Here is a 20,286-nt window from a genome sequence, read left to right on the forward strand (position 1 = left end):
TGCCGACCGGGCGGCGGCGCGGGCTCCGGACGCGAGGGCTCCCGCTCCCTCCTCCCGCCCGAGCCAGCCTCAGGCGCCCGGCGCCTCCCCCGGAGCCAGAGCCAGAGCCGGGAGGCCCGGAGCCCGGCCTGCCGCCGCGGCCCGCGGAGGGAGCCGCCGCCGCCGTTGTCGCCGCCGCCGTCGCCGCCAGGCCGCGCCCCGCCCCTGCCGCCGCCGCCGCTCCCCGGTGAGGCTCGCGCTCGAGCTGCCGGCCCCGCCGCCTGGGCCCCGGGCCCGGCCCCTTCCGCGCCGCCCGGGCGATGAGAAGCTGCTTCTGCGTGAGACGGAGCCGGGACCCGCCACCGCCGCAGCCGCCGCCGCCGCCGCCGCCGCCCCAGCGGGGAACAGTTAAGTGAGGGCGGGCGGGCCGGGCGCCGCGGAACTCGGCCGAGCCGGCCCTGCTCCTTCGGGGGACGGGCGGGCGGGCGCGGAACCCGGGCCGAGGGGCGGGCGGGCGGGCGGAGCCGGGCTGCGCCGAGGCCTTGCGGGCTCCGTGCCCGGCCAGCCGCGGGGACAGGCCCGGCGGCCTCTGCTCGGCCCTGCGCGCGCCGCGGCTTCGCGTCCTGGCTTGGCCTTGCAGCCGGCAGGCAGGAGGATAGCGCGGAGACCCGGGGGCGAGCAGCGACCCCCCGGACCGGGGCAGGTGAGGTCGCCGAGAGCCACGTACGTCCGGTGAAAGGTGAGGCGGCCCACCTGTGCCGGATCGCGGCGGCCACCTGCACAGACCCGGACCGTCGTTTCACCAGCAGGGCCCGGGGTCCACTCTCTGTGGTCACGTGGGTGCCGAGCGGATTGCACCTGAGCCTCGGGCATGATCTGCGGCCTCATCTGTGACCTGAGCAGAGCAGAGAGGACAGCCAAACCCCAGGGCACCTGTCTGCAAGGTGATGTGCTGGTCGAGGCACCCAGGACCCAGAGTACCATCCTTGAAGGGTAGTGAGCCTGTTGATAGTCACCCCACGGGGCAGTGCAAATGAGGCTCAGGGGCAGGGGCCAAGTGAAGAAGGCAGACCCATGAGCATCTTTGTCCTTTGTTACCAACACACAAGTCTTCCTAAATCATCAGTCTTTCCCAGCCATTAAAATGATTCTTGTATTCTCTACCCCTCCTCAGCCTCTTCAGCCTGGCCCAGAGGAAGGCCCACTGGAGGGCAAAAAGGGAGTGGCTGTTGCCCCTTCTCTGCTCCCTGCCCCCACCCATGAGCCAGCCCCCACTCAGCTTTCTGCCGCAAAGCAGACAGCAAGCTGGAATCTCTTTAGGGGGCTTTGTCTCTGGTGGTTCCTTCTCAATATAATCTCATTGTACATTTCTGGACAGCTGGCTGGATCTCATCTCATTTTAACAGGGCAAGAAAATCTTATCAGCTGCACCAGAAAACCTTAGAAAAGTTAGGAGATAAGCTCAGTGGAAGCCGAGACTAACTAAAAAACTCAGCGTACTCAGAAAGTTAGCACAGGAGACAGGTGACATCTTTCTTGCTTGCGGGAAATTGAACTGGCTATTTCAAGATGTTGTGCCTTGCATAGAATATTTAAGTGGGGCCTCTGAGAGATGGGGCCTCTTTTGGGACCTGGGCACCAAGACCTGTGCAAAGCAATTGACATAGCAATTACTGGTTCACTTGAGCCCAGAATCACCTTCTCTGATCCACATTTTTCATTCCTTCCTTCTAGTTTTTAGGCCACACTCCTGATTTATGCTAAAGGCATTTCTCTGCTTTGCCTCCTTCCCACTGGTGGGCTTTTCCCCCACTTCTAGATGGAAGAGTACACCGTGATTAAATGCGAGGACGTCAGAATTAGACCTCAGCTTATGCCTTGGCTCTTCTTATTGTGTGTTCTTACGCAAATTAGTGAACTTTTCTGAGCCTCAGTTTCCTCATCTGTAGAGTGAGGCTCATGATAATGTCTATCATAGGATTATAGTAAGAAGTAAGAGAAATATAACAGGAGCAATGCTCAGCTCCATGCCTGCCACAGGGCAAGTGGTCAGTAAAAATTAGTGGTTAGTATTCAGGGTTTGTTAACTGGTTAATCAGAAGAGTAGCTTCAATTTTTTTAGTGTGCTTCTCTGTTAGTGGTTGTATTGAGGGCTACTAGGAAAGGATGGGAGTAGAAAGAACACTGGGCTTGGAATCTCAGGATACCTCCTGGAACCTAGGTAACCCTAGGCAAGTCATGGAACCTCATGGGGCCTTTCAGAATCCCCATTTGCTTATTTATTAAAGAGACCTAAGCATAAAACCTACCCTGTAAGGCTGAATGAGCTAAGGTATGAGAATATGTGTGACACTGTGGAGGGGGTGGGGAGATCCTCACTAAATTTAAGTGGGGTCTAGCCCTAACCCCTCAATTAACTAGGGGTCTAAGACCCTAGTTTTGTGGGTCTGCCATTTTGACAATTTGTTGTGGGTGGGAGGAGCTGGCAGAAAAAACAATGCAAGAATATCTTGCCGTACATTTTACAAAACCACACGACCACGTGAACACATTGTGATCTGCTCTCAGGGCCTTGGAAGGGGTGAGTGGGGGCTGGGGAGGGGAACGTCTGAATCCAAGTGTCCTGGGCCCCGCTGCCATAGCAGGTTGAAAGTGCTCCATGCCTTGTGCTCAGAGCGCGGTGTCCTTGCCACACTGAAAAGCAATGATGGTGTCGGAGTCAAGCATGGGAAATGTCAAAGGTGCTGTTATGACGATGAAGATAACAAATGACTACATGGCTGGATGTGATGGGCTGAGAACACTGCGTTTAGTTGGCTCCGGCTGAGTGAGCAGGGTCTTGTTTGCTCATTGGGTTGTGGGAGGGGAGGCCTGGGTTCCCTGAATGAGCTGCCTTTCTGCAGGCTGTCCTGGCTCTATCTGAAGCTCTCCCTGGCCTGTGGTGCCTGGCTCCACTGGCTCTCCTTGGCCTCCTGCTCACTGGGCCACCACTGGGAATTGTGGTTTTCCTGAGTTGTCTGCACTGTTTGCAGTGGAGTTGCCTGCCTCAGATCTCTTCTTCCCCGCTGCTTGGGAGGCAGGGTGTGCTTGACATTACCTCCTTGCTGGGGACATCCTGTGGGCAAGCGTTGGTTTACACGACACACTTTTGGCGAGATGCAGAGCTTGTGTAGGCTGAAATGTGAGAGGCCTGTGGGCTCAGAGCCCAGGGGTCACATATTTGAGCTTTGTAGCAGCTCAGACTCCCCTGAAAACTGGAGGGCCATCTTGTTGGGCCTGTGGTTATGGGATTGTTCTACACACATACACACACACACATTATTTTTTTTTTTCAGGTACTGATCGGCTCAGGAAAATGTTCAAAAGAATATCCTTGGATCCTTTAGAAGAGAGAAATAAATGAATTCTTAATGAGCTAAATATCCCCAGGATGTTTATTGAAATGCAGATCCCAAGGCCTCAAACCCAGACTTTGAATCAGAATATGTGGGGAAGGGACCCTAGAATATGCCTGTTGAACAAGAATCTTAGGTTGTACTTAATGCTTACTGAAATTTGAGGACCACAGTTACAGATGCTTTTTAAAAATATGGTGAAACACACAAAATAAAATTTGCCATCCTAATTTGCTACCTAATGCATTGGTGGCATTAAGTACATTCATGTTGTTGTACAGCTAACTGCTAGAACTTTTTAATTTTGCAGAACTGAAACTCTGTACAGTTGACTCTTGAACAACATGTGTATGAACTGCACAGGTCCACTTACACATGGGATTTTTTCAATAATAACTGTTGCAGTACTACACCTTCCCCAGTGAGTTGAATCTCCAGTATGGGAGGGACCATGAATTTGGAGGGCCCCTATAAGGTATATTCAGATTTCTGATGACTCGGAGAGTTGGTATTCCTAACTCCTCCATTGTTCAAGGGCCGTCTGTGCTCATTATGCAACTCCCATTCTCTCCTCCTCCAGCATCTGGCAACCGCCATTCTACTTTCTATGAATTTGACTACTGTGAGTACCTCATACCTCAAATGGAATCATGTAGTATTTGTCTTTTTGTGACTGTCTTATTTCACTTAGCATAACAGCTTCAGTGTTCATCCACACTGTAGCATGTGTCAGAATTTCCTCCCTTTTAAAGGTAGTACTCCATTGTATGTAAAGACCCCATTTTACTTATTCATTTATCTGTCTGTGGACACTTGGGTTACTTCCACCTTTTGGCTATCGTGAATAATACTGCTGTGAACATACACATACAAATATCTCTTCGAGACTCTATATCCAGTTCTTTTGGGCGTATATCCAGAAGTGGAATTACCAGATCATGTAGTCATTCTACTTTTAATTTTTTGAGGAATCACCATACCGTTTTCCATAGTTGCTGGATTTCCTTTTCCACCAAGAGTGCCCCAGGTTTCCAACTGTTCCACATCCTCAACTATACTAATTTTCTGGGTTTTGCTAGTAACCATCTGGAGGGCATAGCAACCCCTTCCAGTATTCTTGCCTGGAGAATCCCCATGGGCAGAGGAGACTGGTGGGCTACAGTCCACGGGGTGGTATAGAGTCGGACACGATTAAGCAACTAAGCACAGCACAGTAACTGTCCTCATGGGTCTGAGATGATATCTCGCTGTGGTTTTGGTTTGCATTTCCCTAGTGAGTAGTGACACTGAACATCTTTTCAGATGCTTTTTGGACATTTGTATATCTCCCTTGGAGAAAAGCCTTTTCAAGCCCTTTCCCCCCTTTTTTTTCATCAAGTTATTTGCTTTTTGTTATTGCTCTGCTGTAGGAGTTCTTTATAGACTTGGATTTTAACCTCCCGTATATTTTGTTTGTTTTTCTTTCGTTTACTTTTGGCTGCACTGGGTCTTCATTGCTGCATGTAGACTTTCTCCAGTTTCTGTGTATGGACTTCTCATTTCGGTGGCTTCTCTTGTTGCTGAGCACAGGTTCTAGAGCACAGGCTCAATAATTGTGATGCACAGGCTTAGTTGCCCCTTGGCATGTGGGATCTTCCCAGACCAGGGATCAAACCCACATGCCCCACATTGCAAAGTGAAAAGTTGCTCAGTCATGTCCAACTGTTTGCAACCCCATGGACTATGTGTGTGTGTGTGTGTGTGTGTGTGTGTGTGTGTGTGTGTGTGTGTTGGTTGCTCAGTCGTGTCTCACTCTTTGCAACCCCACGGACTGTAGCCCACCAGGCTTCTCTGTCCATAGAATTCTCCAGGCGAGAATACTGGAGTGGATTGCCATTCCCTTCTCCAGAGAAACTTCCCAACCCAGGAATCGAACCCAGGTCTCCTGCATGGCAGGCAGATTGTTTACCGTTTGAGCTTCTCCAGGCCAGAATACTGGAGTGGGTAGCCTTTCCCTCCTCCAGGGGATCTTCCCAACCCAGGGATCAAACCCAGGTCTCCTGCATTGCGGGTGGATTCTTTACCAGCTAAACCACAAGGGAAGCCCAAGAATACTGGAGAGGGTAGCCTATCCCTTCTCCAGGGGATCTTCCCAATCCAGGAATCAAACCGGGGTCTCCGGCATTGCAGGCAGATTCTTTACCAACTGAGCTATCAGGGAAGTGTGCATTGCAAGGTAGATTCTTAACCACTGGACCACCAGAGAAGCCTAGATTTTTAACCTCTTATCAGATATATATGGTTTGCAAATATTTTCTCCCATTCTTTTGTTTTTTTTGATGGAAGTTCTACAAGTTCTTTATATACTCTGTAAAGAAAATATTATGCGTTGTTACAGGTTTATAGGAGTGGAAACTTAGGCCCAGTTCAGTTTGCCTGCCTGCGGTCACACAGCTGTGTCAGAGTTGCAGCTCAAGCCCTGGTTCCTCTGAGTCCAAAGCCCACACCTTTCCTATTTCTCTACTTTACCACCCTGCGCTCCCCTGAGCTAACAGGCCCTGCTGGGTCTGCAGGAAGTGGCTTTGGCTTGAGAAGCGTTCAGCTTCAGGAGAGGAAATGGGAGCCCAAGACTTGGCAATCTCCCTTCCGACTACTGGGGTGCTCCTTCCTGTAGACCCTCATCATTACTTGGACCTTAGAAGGAGCAGAGAAGCGCAGACAGGTTTGGACCGGTTTTGTGTGTTTAGCATTTCATAAGCTTGTTTCAGAGCCCCTTGCTCCTCAGTTTCCCAGACAGCCCGGCCCTTCATGCCACCGCTGTTGCCCTGTGCCGTCCCTGCACTCCTTGCAGTGCTCTGTGCCTGCTATCGTTCAGGAAGGCCAGCCCCCACCCCTGCCCCCAGCAGGAGGGAGTGTCCCCTTCATTTACCATTCCTTTCTTTGAGGACATTCCCTCTAGCCCGTGAGCCCTGTGGGCAGTGGCCATGACTTACCTGTCACTGTGTCAGCCAGCACAGTGCCGCTGCACGTGGGCAGTGCATTATCCAGCCTCTGCCCCAGCTCAGACCAATCAGATCAGAACCTGGGGGGTAGCTGTAGTTTTTACAAACTCCACGGGGAGTCTTCACGGAGCCCCCGGCCAGGTCCTCATCCAGTCCACTCGCTGGATCTAGGGCAGACGCACTTCTGGAACCGCCCAGAGTACCAAGGTCCCATCTCCCTTGCTTGGCAGGTGGCTCAGCCCTGGAGTTGTGGTGTTTGTCCTGCACCAGGCATCAGTAACCCCAGCGGGGCACGCTCACCATTGCTCCTGCTGCTTTACGTGCCTCCTTAGTCCAGTGGAAAACAGACAGTTTTGAGAGCAGGACAGGGACTTCATTTATCCATCCTCCCATCCATCCATCCATTTATCCATAGTCTATTTATTGATGATGCAAATTTATTGAGTATTCACTATAAACTAGGTACTATGATGGACATATACCTTTGAACAACTAATGCTCTGCTTGGGAAAGTGTTGTAACCTTCTGAGAGGCAAGACTGTCTTTCTTTACGTGTGTGTGTGTGCATGTGTGCCCATGTGGTAAGGTCATGTCCTTGGACAACATCAGGATTCTTAGTGACAGCATCTGTCTGGCTGGGCAGTGGGGAAGGTTTGGGGTGAATAGGAGATGTGACCCAGAGTTTGAATGCTGGGTTGGGTGCCATAGGGGAGGGACTGGGTGCTCTTGGGCAACCTGTGTTAGGGAGGGAAAGACTGAAGGACTTACTCTGAAGCTGCTCCCCAGGGATGATAACCTTTAGGTTCCTTCTTCCCTTCTTCCCTGCCCGCCTCAATTTCCTTCCTTCGTCAAACATCTGATGAGTTCCTACTGCTTTGTTCTCAGACTTTGGACTGTGGACCAGCTGTTTCAGCATCTACCTGGATCTTGTTAGAAATGCAGCTTTTCAGGCACCGAGTCAGCATCTCGGGGAGTGAGTGTAGGACTCTGTTTTCGTGAATTCTCTAGGTGACTCAAGCATGCTAGAGTTCGAGAATGTCAGGCTTCCCATCTTCGTCGTTGCTCCATGCTCAGCACAAGAGCTTTTTACAAACATCTGTGGGCTGACTGTTATGTACCAGGTCCTGTTCGGTACTAGGGATGTGGAGATGCCTCAGGGGGAGGATGGCGAGGTCAGCCAGGTTGAAGGTATCAATGGGACATGCAGGTGACAGCAGCCAGCAGGGCACCAGATACACATATCTGAGTCTCAGGAGAAAAACCCCAGCCTTGGAGGTAATTTGGAAGTCATCAGCACACGCAGGTAGAATGATTATATGACCAAAGAAACTCTTAAGGCCCATGTGAAAGTCAAGAGCGTGGGTGGTGATGAGGCAGGGTGTCTACTGACCTGAAGCCAGGTGTTCTGATGACTCTGGCCTCAGGGCCCATTTGTCCAATGTCGAGGTGACATGTTAGCATTTTTACTCAGCAGACACTGTGGCCATCAAGCCAAGGCTGTGACCGTTTCCTGTCACTGAGTATTAGGCAAACGGCCAGCCGGCTCTTGGGGCCTCCTGGGATGGTTTCATTTGTAGGGCGTCTGCCTTCCGTGGGGGTCCACCTTCTGCCTTCTCTCCAGGGACCACTGTGGCACTAAGGCCTGATGGAGTGGGTAGGAACGGCCTTCATCTGCAGTAACTATGAGCAGGTTGGGGTGGGGCTCACAGTGTCCTGGAGAATGCCCCCTCCTCCCCAGCACCAGGCTCCCTGGTTTTGCGGAGCTGGACCTGGAGGGGCAGGCCTTTGGCCACAGCCGTGCTGTAGAACTTGATCCGGCTTTATTTTGGGAGAGTGTATCCTGGGATCCAGCACTGCACTGCACTGTGCTGCAGCCACCCAGACCCCAGGCCCGCCTCACATGGTTTATGATAAAGCTGTTTGGCTATCAAATGGTTAATGCCAGTCGAAGCAGAGGTCTGATGGGGTGGATGCATTTGTACACCAGATTCTTCTATTAGAAGTAACAGACTTTTACTGGAAAAAAAAAAGGAAGTGCTCGCCATTGTTAGTTCCCTGGCTGGAAAGTTCTTTGTGATCCAGGGGAGCTTAGGAAAATTCTTGCTTTCGTTCCCCAGTATCTTAGCAGCCTTCCCAGCAGCCTGTGGCCTGTTGCCACCAGATCGTACTCGACAGCATTTGTCAGAACGATTTGGTTTCTGACTGGTCACTTGGATCAAATGTCCAGGCCAAAGTACAGGAGGCACCAGGAGGCTATCCTGAGGTTCCACAGTGGCCGCCTGTCAGCCTGTGTGCGCTATCCCTGTGGGTGGTGCCCAGAGCTGGCTGGCCGTTTGCCTGGGTGCTGCGTGGACCCTGACCTTAGCCTGCAGTCTCCTGAGGAGGTAGGGCTCTGCATGCGCCATGGCTGCCTGCAATGGCTGGGTTTGTGTATTTGTGTGTGTTGTGGGTACATGGGTGAAGCCTAGCCACCGACTTCCTCCCCTGTACTTCTGTCCCCGGCTTAAGATTTGTTAGCAGGAAGGAACTGGTAGTTATGGGGTAACAGAGATGAGCAGGGGTTCCTGCAGCCCACCGGCTCCACTGAGCTGCTGGGAAGCAGGCAGAGAGCTGCCCCACGCCGGGCTGCAGCTTTTCCACAGGGAGGCTCTGCTCTTTGGTCGTTTGCCATGGGGAGTGAAATATTTATCCACTGCTTTTCCCCAGCTCTGCAAGCTGGTAGATGTGGGCAGACAGTTTATGTCTTTTCTGCCCTTGACTTTGGACTTCAGACAATCCGATCACAAGTTCATCCTTCTATAGAGACTTAATTAACCCACTGGTTTTGTCATTTCAATCCCAGTAGCCCTATGTAATCTGCCCTGCCCCCCAATACTTTCATATTACTCTCCTCCAAAGCTGTGTGTGAGTCCCACCTTCAGCCCTGGTGGGCAGCACAGGCTCTGCTTCTGAGCTGGTCTTCCTTCCTTGCCCTGGGATCTTGCTGTGCCTCCTTTGAAGGCAGCATCCCCTGCCCTCCGGCAGTTGTTGCCTCCCCCCACCCCCAAAGTGCTTTAAACTCCTCGGCTCATGCCCTACCCTGCTGCTGGAGGGGCCTCGGTGGAGAAAGGCCTGAGCTCTGTTAGTTGGGTTTTGATTTCAGTACAGGAGTTGATAAAACAAGATAAACCCCAGGCTCACAGGGCCGGGGAAATTAAACAGAGATGATATCAAAGTTCCCCTGAGTTTTCAACTGTGATTCAGTAGCTTAGTTTTCTCCCAGACTGCGGCCTGGAGGCACGCCTTTGATTGTGAAACAATGTTCAGCATCAGTTAAGCCCAGCACTGCTGACTTTTAGGGATTAAGCACACTGTCGTAGTAATTCTTTGATCAGCTACAAGGGAGCCATGTGCTGTCTGTGTGAAGGGGCTTTATAGTTAAAGTTCATTTCTCTGTGAAATGAACTCCTTACCTGGGTTCTCCCTATCCGTTTCTCTCCCTATCCAGGTTCACAGAGAAAACCTGGGGTGACAGCCTTGGTGCGGTGCTGCCGTGCCGGGGGGCTGGGACCTCCCCCAGGCACTCTTTGCTACACACGCAGGAAGCTCTTCTCTTACCCAGTGTCGTTGGATGGAACTCATTGAGCACGGCTGGAAAAAATCCTGCTGGCCTGGAAAACACACCTCACCCTAACTGGCCCCATCCAGTCCCTCAGTCCCAGGAAGTACCACACACACACACACTCTCTCTCTCTCTTTCTCTGTCACTCTTCACCCCAGTCCCTCAGTCCCAGGATGTACAACACACACACATACTCTCATCCTCCCGCCCGCTGTCTCTCTTTCTCCCCTTGCATTGTGGAGAAATCCTCTCAGGACAGAGACAGGCACAGCTGCCCAGAATGAGGCTCTGTAGCCCCCAGCCTTGGCAATGGTCTGAGTGAGGCTGGCTGCACGCTCGGGATAGTTCAGTTCAGTCGCTCAGTCGTGTCCAACTCTTTGCGACCCCATGAATCGCAGCACGCCAGGCCTCCCTATCCATCATCAACTCCTGGAATTCACTCAGAATCACGTCCATCGAGTCAGTGATGCTATCGAGCCATCTCATCCTCGGTCGTCCCCTTCTCCTCCTGCCCTCAATCCCTCCCAGCATCAGAGTCTTTTCCAATGAGTCAACTCTTTGCATGAGCTGGCCAAAGTACTGGAGTTTCAGCTTCAGGATCATTCCTTCCAAAGAAATCCCAGGGCTGATCTCCTTCAGAATGGACTGGTTGGATCTCCTTGCAGTCCAAGGGACTCTCAAGAGTCTTCTCCAACACCACAGTTCAAAAGCATCAATTCTTCGGCCTCAGCCTTCTTCACAGTCCAACTCTCACATCCATACATGACCACAGGAAAAACCATAGCCTTGACTAGAAAGACCTTTGTTGGGAAAGTAATGTCTCTGCTTTTGAATATGCTATCTAGGTTGGTCATAACTTTTCTTCCAAGGAGTAAGCGTCTTTTAATTTCATGGCTGCAATCACCATCTGCAGTGATTTTGGAGGCCCCAAAATAAAGTCTGACACTGTTTCCACTGTTCCCCCATCTATTTCCCATGAAGTGATGGGACCAGATGCCATGATCTTCGTTTTCTGAATGTTGAGCTTTAAGCCAACTTTTTCACTCTCCACTTTCACTTTCATCAAGAGGCTTTTGAGTTCCTCTTCACTTTCTGCCATAAGGGTGGTGTCATCTGCATATCTGAGGTTATTGATATTTCTCCCAGCAATCTTGATTCCAGCTTGTGTTTCTTCCAGTCCAGCATTTCTTATGATGTACTCTGCATAAAAGTTAAATAAGCAGGGTGACAATATACAGCCTTGACGTACTCCTTTTCCTATTTGAAACCAGTCTGTTGTTCCATGTCCAGTTCTAACTGTTGCTTCCTGACCTGCATACAGATTTCTCAAGAGGCAGGTCAGGTGGTCTGGTATTCCCATCTCTTTCAGAATTTTCCACAGTTGATTGTGATCCACACAGTCAAAGGCTTTGGCATAGTCAATAAAGCAGAAATAGATGTTTTTCTGGAACTGCTTTTTTGATGATCCAGCGGATGTTGGCAATTTGATCTCTGGTTCCTCAGCCTTTTCTAAAACCAGCTTGAACATCAGGAAGTTCTCGGTTCACATATTGCTGAAGCCTGGCTTGGAGAATTTTGAGCATTACTTTACTAGCGTGTGAGATGAGTGCAATTGTGCGGTAGTTTGAGCATTCTTTGGCATTGCCTTTCTTTGGGATTGGAATGAAAACTGACCTTTTCCAGTCCTGTGGCCACTGCTGAGTTTTCCAAATGTGCTGGCATATTGAGTGCAGCACTCTCATAGCATCATCTTTCAGTATTTGAAACAGCTCAACTGGAATGCCATCACCTCCACTAGCTTTGTTCGTAGTGATGCTTTCTAAGGCCCACTTGACTTCACATTCCAGGGTGTCTGGCTCTAGATGAGTGATCACACCATCATGATTATCCAGGTTGTGAAGATCTTTTTGTACAGTTCTTCTGTGTATTCTTGCCACCTCTTCTTAATATCTTCTGCTTCTGTTAGGTCCATACCATTTCTGTCCTTTATCGAGCCCATCTTTGCATGAAATATTCCCTTGGTATCTCTAATTTTCTTGAAGAGATCTCTCATCTTTCCCATTCTGTTGTTTTCCTCTATTTGTTTGCATTGATCGCTGAAGAAGGCTTTCTTATCTCTCCTTGCTATTCTTTGGAACTCTGCATTCAGATGCTTATATCTTTCGTTTTCTCCTTTGCTTTTCACCTCTCTTCTTTTCACAGCTATTTGTAAGGCCTCCCCAGAGAGCCATTTTGCTTTTTTGCATTTCTTTTCCATGGGGATGGTCTTGATCCCTGTCTCAGGATAGACAGGGACCAAACAACCTGTGAGATTAAGCTAGGAGGACTAGGTCAAGGTCGGTGCTGCCAGGGTACTCTCTACTCTTCCGACCCTGCCCAAGATCAGACATGACTCCCAGGTGCTGCTGCCATCGTCATTCCTCCCCTACCATTTCCTGAAAATCCACTTAGCTTCAGGTTGGCTCCTTTCTAGAGTTCTCAGAAATCTCAGTCTCTGTTATCTTGTCATCTAAAACACCGAGTGAACTTTTGGCTTTTCCTCTAGGGACCCTCCTTGCAGCCACAGCCGAGGCAGTAGAAGTTTCCCCCAGCCCCTGACCCCAACTCTTTTGGCCCTGCAACTTGCAGTTGGTAATGGAGGCCCCCCCCCACACCCATGTGCTGTTGATTGTGTTCACACCATGCTGTACATCACCCTGTTCCCTCCTGTGCAGCACGCGGGTCTCCCTCATTAGGCCTAAATTTACCTCTGTCCTACACAAATATGGCCTTAGCTCACTTTTATTGCTGTAAATTATTTATGAGGGAAATGTTGCATCTGGAAACTGAGGTGTGAGAAAAATTAATCCCATGTTACTTTTATCTCTCAATACTTTTCTCCCCCTCACTTCACTTACTGGGTTACTGCTAGAGAAAGGAGAGCTTTGGCATTTTAAAATATAATTGGTGCTGAGAGCACTTTCTTGATCAGGTATGGGATGGGAAGTTGGGTCTCTCTCTGCCCAGTGTGTGGAAAGTACACCAGATTGGGGAGGGAGGGTCAGAGGCCCCTGGGGCTCTGCCTTCTGCCAGCCCATGGCGTCTGAGAACTCCAGGCCTCTGTTTCTTTTCCTCTAAAATAGGGATTAATATGCTCCAGTGCCCTTCCTAGGTTTGGTGTGAGCTTTTTTGGAGAAAGCTTTTTTGGTAATTGCTCAGATGCGGGGAGATGTGTTAATGCGTTCTGTGTGCAGCTAGAATTTGGAGCTGGAGGTGGATGGTAGGCTGGGCAAAGAGCTGAGGAAGATGCCCGTTGTTGCAAGCAGGCCTGGCATTTTCTGCTTCAGCCCAGCGTCAGCGTCTTGCCAGACAGGTTAATGGTGGTCTTAAAAACCCCTGCTCTCTGCCCCTCTCTGCAGGAAGCTCTGCTCTGCAGCCCCCCCCCCCCACACCCCCACCCCATTAATGGCCTCTTCTCCCCTTCGCCGAGGCCTGGCTTGTGACCCGGGCAGCCGCGGCCGCTGCGGTGCCATACCCTTCGGGCCGGAGGTTCCGCGCAGCCCAGGGAGCGCCGAGTGCTAGTTAATAAATGGCCTTTTGTGAGGAAGGTCAATTGAAGTGACGGTAGAGACGCTGTTAAGAGTAATTTGCAGTCAGAAAATATGTAATTCAGGGCAAGCGGCTCTGAGTGATTGCCTCTGCCATGGATATCTTGGGCGTTTCTCATTAAAAGCTTCCTTGCTGGTGGTGGCGCTTTCCTCCGCCGCCCCAGCGAGGAGTCATTTGTCTGTATTTCACAAAGGCTGCTGGATCCCCCAGGGCACTGCCACTGGGGGTGTGTGTGTGAGGGGGGTTGGCGTGCATCTGAGATGCTCAGTGCTAATGCCCTGCCCGCCGCATCCTCCCAGCCTGCAGGCCCACCGCCCACCGGCCGGCTCCTTTGTCTGCTCGGGAGGCTGCCCGCAGCCATCTTGGGGCCCGGTGCCCGGCTGCCCGGTGCATTGTGGGAGCAGCGGCGTCAGCCTCCTCTGCTCCTGCAACTTGCTCGCGCTGCAGAGCAGAGGAGGGCGGTTGGTATCTGGACCGGGATGCAGTGACCCGAGGATGGGGCATCTCTCAGCGAATAAAATATTTCTTATTTATTCCCATGCTCCCCACCCCCCCACCTCAGATAGTAGAGGCAGCACTATCTTAATAATAATAAAACTTACATCTCATGCTCTTTATTAAATTCACAGCATGATATTTTAGCACTGGCAGAATTCAGTGCCTTCTGTTAATGAGTTGTTAATTGCAAAGCATTTCGGTAACCAACAGCAGGTATACCAGTATTTTGCTAACGGCAGCGATGTTATTTCCATGTTAACCAAGAATACCGAGTTTTCCAAATGAAGTACTTTTTGATCAGGGTTTGCTTTGGATTCCGCTGGTGCAGATAGTGAATTCTAAACCTTCCTGACTGGGGGCATCCCTGCGGATTCATTCAGTAAATATTCACTTAGTGCCTACTGTGTGCAGGAAGCATTGAGTCCTGTGCTTTATGCAGATAAACCTGCCTGGTAAATGAGATCTTAAAATAGAAAATGATTCAGTGATTTCGGTGTGGTGTCCTGCCCACCCCTGCCCTTTACTTCCAGAAGCTTATTTTCAGTAGAATCAAGTAAAATTTAACCTAGTTTGGCGTTTGTCATAAACAGAAGCTGAGACTGTGGCCGCTGCCAGGCGCTTCCTAGCCTTGATCGGGGAATTAGCTCCCTGGTACTGACAGGCCTGTTTCCGGAGCCTTTTGTGGGTTCCAGGGAATGCTGATTACATGCTGACTTGCATGCAGCCCTCTGGTGGTTTCTGCGGAGGAGGCTGTAGTCATTTTTAACGTCCTCTGCCTTTTCTGATTCTAGGCTGAGAACTTACAATATTCCTCCTGGCTGCCTAGTTAGACAAGAGTGTTTGGTTTGCTTTAGCAGCAGTAACCAGCCTTGAGAGATCTGACAGACCTACAGCCAGTGGAATGTAATTGCTGCAGAAGGAGGTAGAATTTAACTTGCTGTTTTCCACTGCTGGTCCTTTGAAAAAGCTCTAGAAGTCATTTGCATAAGGTGTTACCATTTTATATGCTTTCTGGTGCACTGCCACTCGAGCTGCCCAGACCCCGTGCTCTCTATATTCTGCTGGTCTCCTCCGGTCACATCAGGAGGCAGGCAGCAGCAGAATAATAATTTCATTTCCCTCCCTTTCTCCCAGTGTCCAACAAGAATTACAGTCATTGTTAGTGTTTAGCTTTGAGTAAGTGTCCACATGACCCTAGGATTAAACACAACAAAGGGACCCACCAGTCCTCTTGGGAACAGCAGTAACCACGTTTCTGGCCGATTACACTGGATCCTTGTGTCCCTCACCTACCCTTCTCGTCTGCATTTCATTGAGGGCCTACTGTGTGCCAGGGAACCTCTCCAGGCCCTTCGTTTACGGGGTTCCCTTAGTTCTCACAGCGGCTCTGCAGCTGTCGGTGTCCTGAACCTTTGCTTGCCTGCTCACCAGTAATAAGTCATGGAGCCTGGACTCCATTGCCTTGCTGTGTCTTCCATGGCGAGAGCACTTTCCTCTATGTGTTCACAAAGCTCTGCCCCCTCAACAGCCCACCCTTGGATGTAGTCATGGCTGTGGATTTGGAGGGCTGTTCTTCTGCCAGAAGATGCTGTAAGGGGTAGAGATGGAAGGTGTTGCTAGATTTAACCATGTCTGATTTATCCTCAGAGAAGCTGCTGGTATCTGTCTGGAAGACAGACAGCAGGGTGGGAGAGTGTTCAAAAGTAACTTGAGAAAAGTAGGGGCTGGAGATGACTTGAATTCTTCTTTTTTTTTTTTTTATAGAATATTTGTTTATGTATTTGGCTGTGCCGGGTCTTAGCTGGGGCAGATGGGATCTTTGATCTTTGTTGAAGCATTTGAACTCTTAGTTGTGGCATGTGGGATCTAGTTCTCTGACCAGGGATCAAACCCAGGCCTCCTGGCTTTGGGAGCACAGAGTCTTAGCCACTGGACCACCAGGGAAATCCCTGCGTGAATTCTTCATCTAAGAAAAGGGTCCGGTAAAGCCAGGGCTCCCTTAGCTGGTCCAAGCTAAGTTCCGGATATTTGCCCCAGGATTCTGGTTCTGTTTGAGACTTTGTATTGCTCACTTTAAATGCTCCATTTGAATTTTGCACTTTCTTTTTCCTTTTTGGAATCAGGAGCAAGCCACCATGCCTGAAGTCAAAGACCTTTCGGAAGCCTTGCCAGAGACGTCAATGGATCCCATCACAGGAGTCGGGGTGGTGGCTTCTCGGAACCGAGCCCCGACAGGCTACGATGTGGTAAGTCAAGATTCACTGATTTGGCAAATATTTGTTTCCTTTGTTCAAGACCCTCTGAACGTTGTGTGTAAGATGTGTTTCTGCACTCTAAGAACTTAAACAGGAAGGGAAAGCACCACCAGCGGCAAGGTGTGGAGAGTATCCTGGCTGGACCTGAGCCCATCTGGGCTGTTGCTTGGCCTTAGCTGGGTCACTTGACCTCTGTGATGGTCATCTTCACATTCTGTAAAATTAAGGGATTGAATTAGTTGATTTCCAAAGTCCTTTTTAGTTGTGACATTTCATGAAAAGAATCCAAGCATTTGAAAGGCCCTTGGTTGTCACAGATTTTCTTGTATAAATGTTAAAAATATATTGACATGGCGTTTATATAGCTTCTTACAGTTTACAAAGCAGTTTTTCCCAACCCATGAACTCAGAAGGCTCTCACAATTCCCTGGAGGGTGGGAGGGCAAGTTGCCTTCCGTCCACTGTGCTGATCAGGAGAACACAAGCTCCGAGAAGGGAAGGAATGGAGGCCCAGCGCCTGGGAGTGGATGACCGCATCACCACAATTTAGTAGAGAATTGGCTTTGCTTTTCAGCACACGTCTGTGCTGATGTTCAGTAGTACCGATGGCTTGGATTAATTATATTGTTTTTTCAGTAGATAAATTCCAACCTGGGTGGGGCTTAAAATGTGCAGAGGAACTATCGGGAGGCTTTAGTTAACAGTGACTATAGTCATGTCTTCTGAACTTCTAAGTGGACTTTTTAAAAATCATCACTATTTGTGTATTTATTTTTGGTTGTGCTCGATCTTCATTGCTGTGTGAAGGCTTCTCCCTGGCTATGGTGAGCAGGGGCCACTGTCTAGCTGCAGTGCGAGGGGGTCTCTGTGTGGCCTCTCTTGTAGCAGGGCACAGGCTCTGGGGCATGTGGACTTCAGTTCCTATGGCACATGGGCTTAGTTGCCCCGTGGCACGTGGGATCTTCCTGGATCAGGGCTCGAACATGTGTCTCCTGCGTTGGCCAGTGGATTCTTTACCACTGAGCCACCAGGGAAGCCCCTAAGGTGGTCGTATGTTTCACTTTCCTTATTTTGTTTGATGACAGAGGATGAGATGGTTGGATGGCATCACTGACACAATGGACATGGGTTTGGGTGGACTCCGGGAGTTGGTGATGGACAGGGAGGCCTGGCATACTGCGGTTCATGGGTTCGCAAAGAGTCGGACACGACTGAGAGACTGGACTGAACTGAACTGATTTTGTTTGGGATGACGTTTTATTCTTGCTCATTGAAAATGTATACCCAGAATACATAAGAGTAAAAGAATATAAGTCTCATTCGTCAGCACTGAAAACCTGGCACAGTGATAAAATCAGTGTCTGATGTGAGGTGTGAGTTGGGAGGGGCATGCCATGCCTAGTCCAGAAGAGGCCCTAAGGCAGGGTTTCTCACCCTTGGCATTACTGACATCTTGGGCCAGGTGATCAGATAGTAGTATGTGGTGGGGGGGTCTCGTGCATGGCGGGGACAGCATCCCTGGCCTCTTCCTACTCGATGCCGACAGCCCCAACCCTCAAGGTGTGACAGCCACAAATGTGTTCAGACTTGCACAAGTCCCCAGGCAGAGGGGGCAGGCAGGCAAAATCAGCCCCATGCTGAATAGTGCCTGTCACGTCAGCCCACGCTGGCTCCCATGTGAGGAAGGGGGAGCCTGTTAAAATCCTCCACATCACTTTCCCAGCTGCTGGAAAGCTTATAAACATTTTTAAAGTGAACGAACGGGGGAATCTTTTTTTTTTTGACGAAGATTTGAGTCTTACCTGCTGCCTGACTTCAAAGCACTGTTTGAATGTATAACTTGCCATAAAATAGAATCATTAGGTATGGCTTTGTGCCATAAAACTCTTGGGGAAGCTAATAAAAATGTTCCTTATTTGAGAAGCCCAAGTGTCTTTTGATGAATTAGATATGAAGCAGTGCGTCATGAATCAGGGCAGGGGCTTGGTGCGTGCCTGTCTCTGGGAGGACCGTCTCCAGGGTGACTCTCCGGGTAGGGGGCAGGGCTGCGGGGGAGGTGGAAACTTGGGTCTTCTGGCTGTTCCCTCGTATGGATCTGTGTCTTTAACATTCTGCTGGCCCCTTTGGGGTCACTGTGAATGCCGGGCGAGTGGGCGGCAGATGGCCTTTGATAGTCTGGTTTTCTGAAAGTCTTGGTGAGTCTGACAGGAGCAGAATCTATCCCTATCATTTTCTCCTAACGTCAAGCTCAGGGCAGAAGAGCGCGGTGTCAAATGAGTGAGATTAATAAGCACATTTCACGGTGGGGCTGCACCAGGCATCATCATGAAAGGTGAGCAGGCCAGGAGGCTCCAGAGGGTCAGCTCGGCAATTACCCAGCCTCCACACGCCAAGACTGAGTGTCCGAGCTTCTCCGAAAGCCCTTCTGGGGAGAGATGCAGGAGTCCTGTCTTCGTGCTGACCGCCAGACTCTTCTCAGACAAGCATCTGCTTCCTCAGAGGTCTGACCCTGAGTTCAAGGGGGATGGGGGAGGACACCCCCCTTCCCTTTATCCAGAGTTTAGTGGGAGGTAGACATCTGAACCAAAGTGCCAGGCTTTTGGCAGTGGCCAGGCTGCAGAGATGCCGAGACAGAAGTGCGGTGGCCGAAGGAGGCTCTGCTGCAGACTGCGGCCGGGGCCTCTCCCGCATGTGCTGGAGGCCTAATCCCTCCGTGCACTCAGAGCACGCTAAGTACCGTGACACACAGACCCGAGAGTGGACGCCAGATGGACTGCTGACCCTCAGTGGCACAACCATTTTAAAATGAGCAGAGGCCCTGGTGCTGCTTGAAGTAAAAGATGCCAAGTGTTTGTTTATAAAAATTGAATTTGACAACTTCTCTGCCAATCAGGGGATGGTTCCTCAGGCAGGGGCTGGGGATCACTTGCTAAACTTCTCTGCTTACCGTCCCTGTTTCTGCAGCTGCTTCTGAAATAGCCTCCCCTTCCTGCCCGGCAGCCACAGGCTCAGATCTAGAACGTTGCTGCCAAGGCCCAGGTCTGTCCTCTGGCCCCTCCGTGCCCAGCCTCTGCCCTCTCCTGGCTACCTTCATTCTCCCTGACAGCGGCGTTTAGAACTGCCAGGTGTGGGGGCCCAGCCAAACTGAGTCTTGGCCTCCAAGAGACTTGGAGATTTTTTTTGTCTTTTTCTTCACTATGCTCTAAGAGCTCCTTCCTTCCCTTCCGGAGAAGCCCTATGTGCAAATGGGAGTCTTTATGGCATAGTGACCCAGAAGTGACAGTTTATCACCTAGTTCAGGGACTGTTCCCAGACGCCCAGGTGGGGGGTTCTCGCGCTTTGGAGGGCCTCGGTCCTCTGGAGAACCCCACACCCCGGCTTCCTGCTGCGGTAGGTCTGGGGTGGGGCTGAGAGTTTGCATTCTAACCGATTGCCCACTGATGTTGACGCTGCTGGTTCAGGGGCCACACTTTGAGAACTGCTGGTCTAAGTTAAGTCATTCTTAAATAATATGTACCTATGGACCCCACAAGTCTACCTCAGGAAGGGCTGTACTAGCTTTTCCTGTTAATTTTTGACATGTCCTGATTTAGAGTTTAGAAAGTCTCAGGGGATGTGTGTATGTGTTTGTGGGTTTTTTAAAAATACAAATGAGATGGTACCATTTATACGCTCATAACTTAAAAAATTTATTGTGGGCTTAGCTCGATATCAGTCTATATAGAAGTATCACTTCCTCTTAATAATGCGTATTTATTGTTTGGCTGTTTCCTAGGTGGTGCTAGCAGTAAAGAAGCTGCCTGCCAATACAGGAGACATAAGAGGGGTGGGTCCTGGGTTGGGAAGATTCTCCTGGAGAAGGGCATGGCAACCCACTCCAGTATTCTTGCCTGGAGAATCTCCTGGACAGAAGAGCCTGGCAGGTTACAGTCCATAGTGTCGCAAAGAGTCGACAGGACTGAAGTGACTTAGCACACGTGCACACCAAA

General features: G+C 50.4%; 1 protein-coding gene across 2 annotated transcripts in view; it reads left to right on the forward strand.

The window, feature by feature from the left end:
- The first annotated feature begins 252 nt into the window (after positions 1–252).
- Positions 253–20,286, forward strand: part of MVB12B (multivesicular body subunit 12B) — a 194,129-nt gene continuing 174,095 nt past the window's right edge. Inside the window, exons 1-2 of one of the 2 annotated variants that reach the window (XM_040225144.1) lie at positions 253–386; positions 16,166–16,288. In XM_040225144.1, coding sequence (XP_040081078.1) covers positions 300–386; positions 16,166–16,288 — 210 coding nt within the window. In that variant the 5' untranslated portion in view covers positions 253–299. Of the gene's footprint in view, positions 387–568; positions 719–16,165; positions 16,289–20,286 lie in introns of those variants that run through there. The other variant, XM_040225145.1, reaches the window with a different exon arrangement.

This window comes from Oryx dammah, unplaced genomic scaffold (assembly GCF_014754425.2).
Source record: "Oryx dammah isolate SB20612 unplaced genomic scaffold, SCBI_Odam_1.1 HiC_scaffold_25, whole genome shotgun sequence".
Lineage (NCBI taxonomy): Eukaryota > Metazoa > Chordata > Mammalia > Artiodactyla > Bovidae > Oryx > Oryx dammah.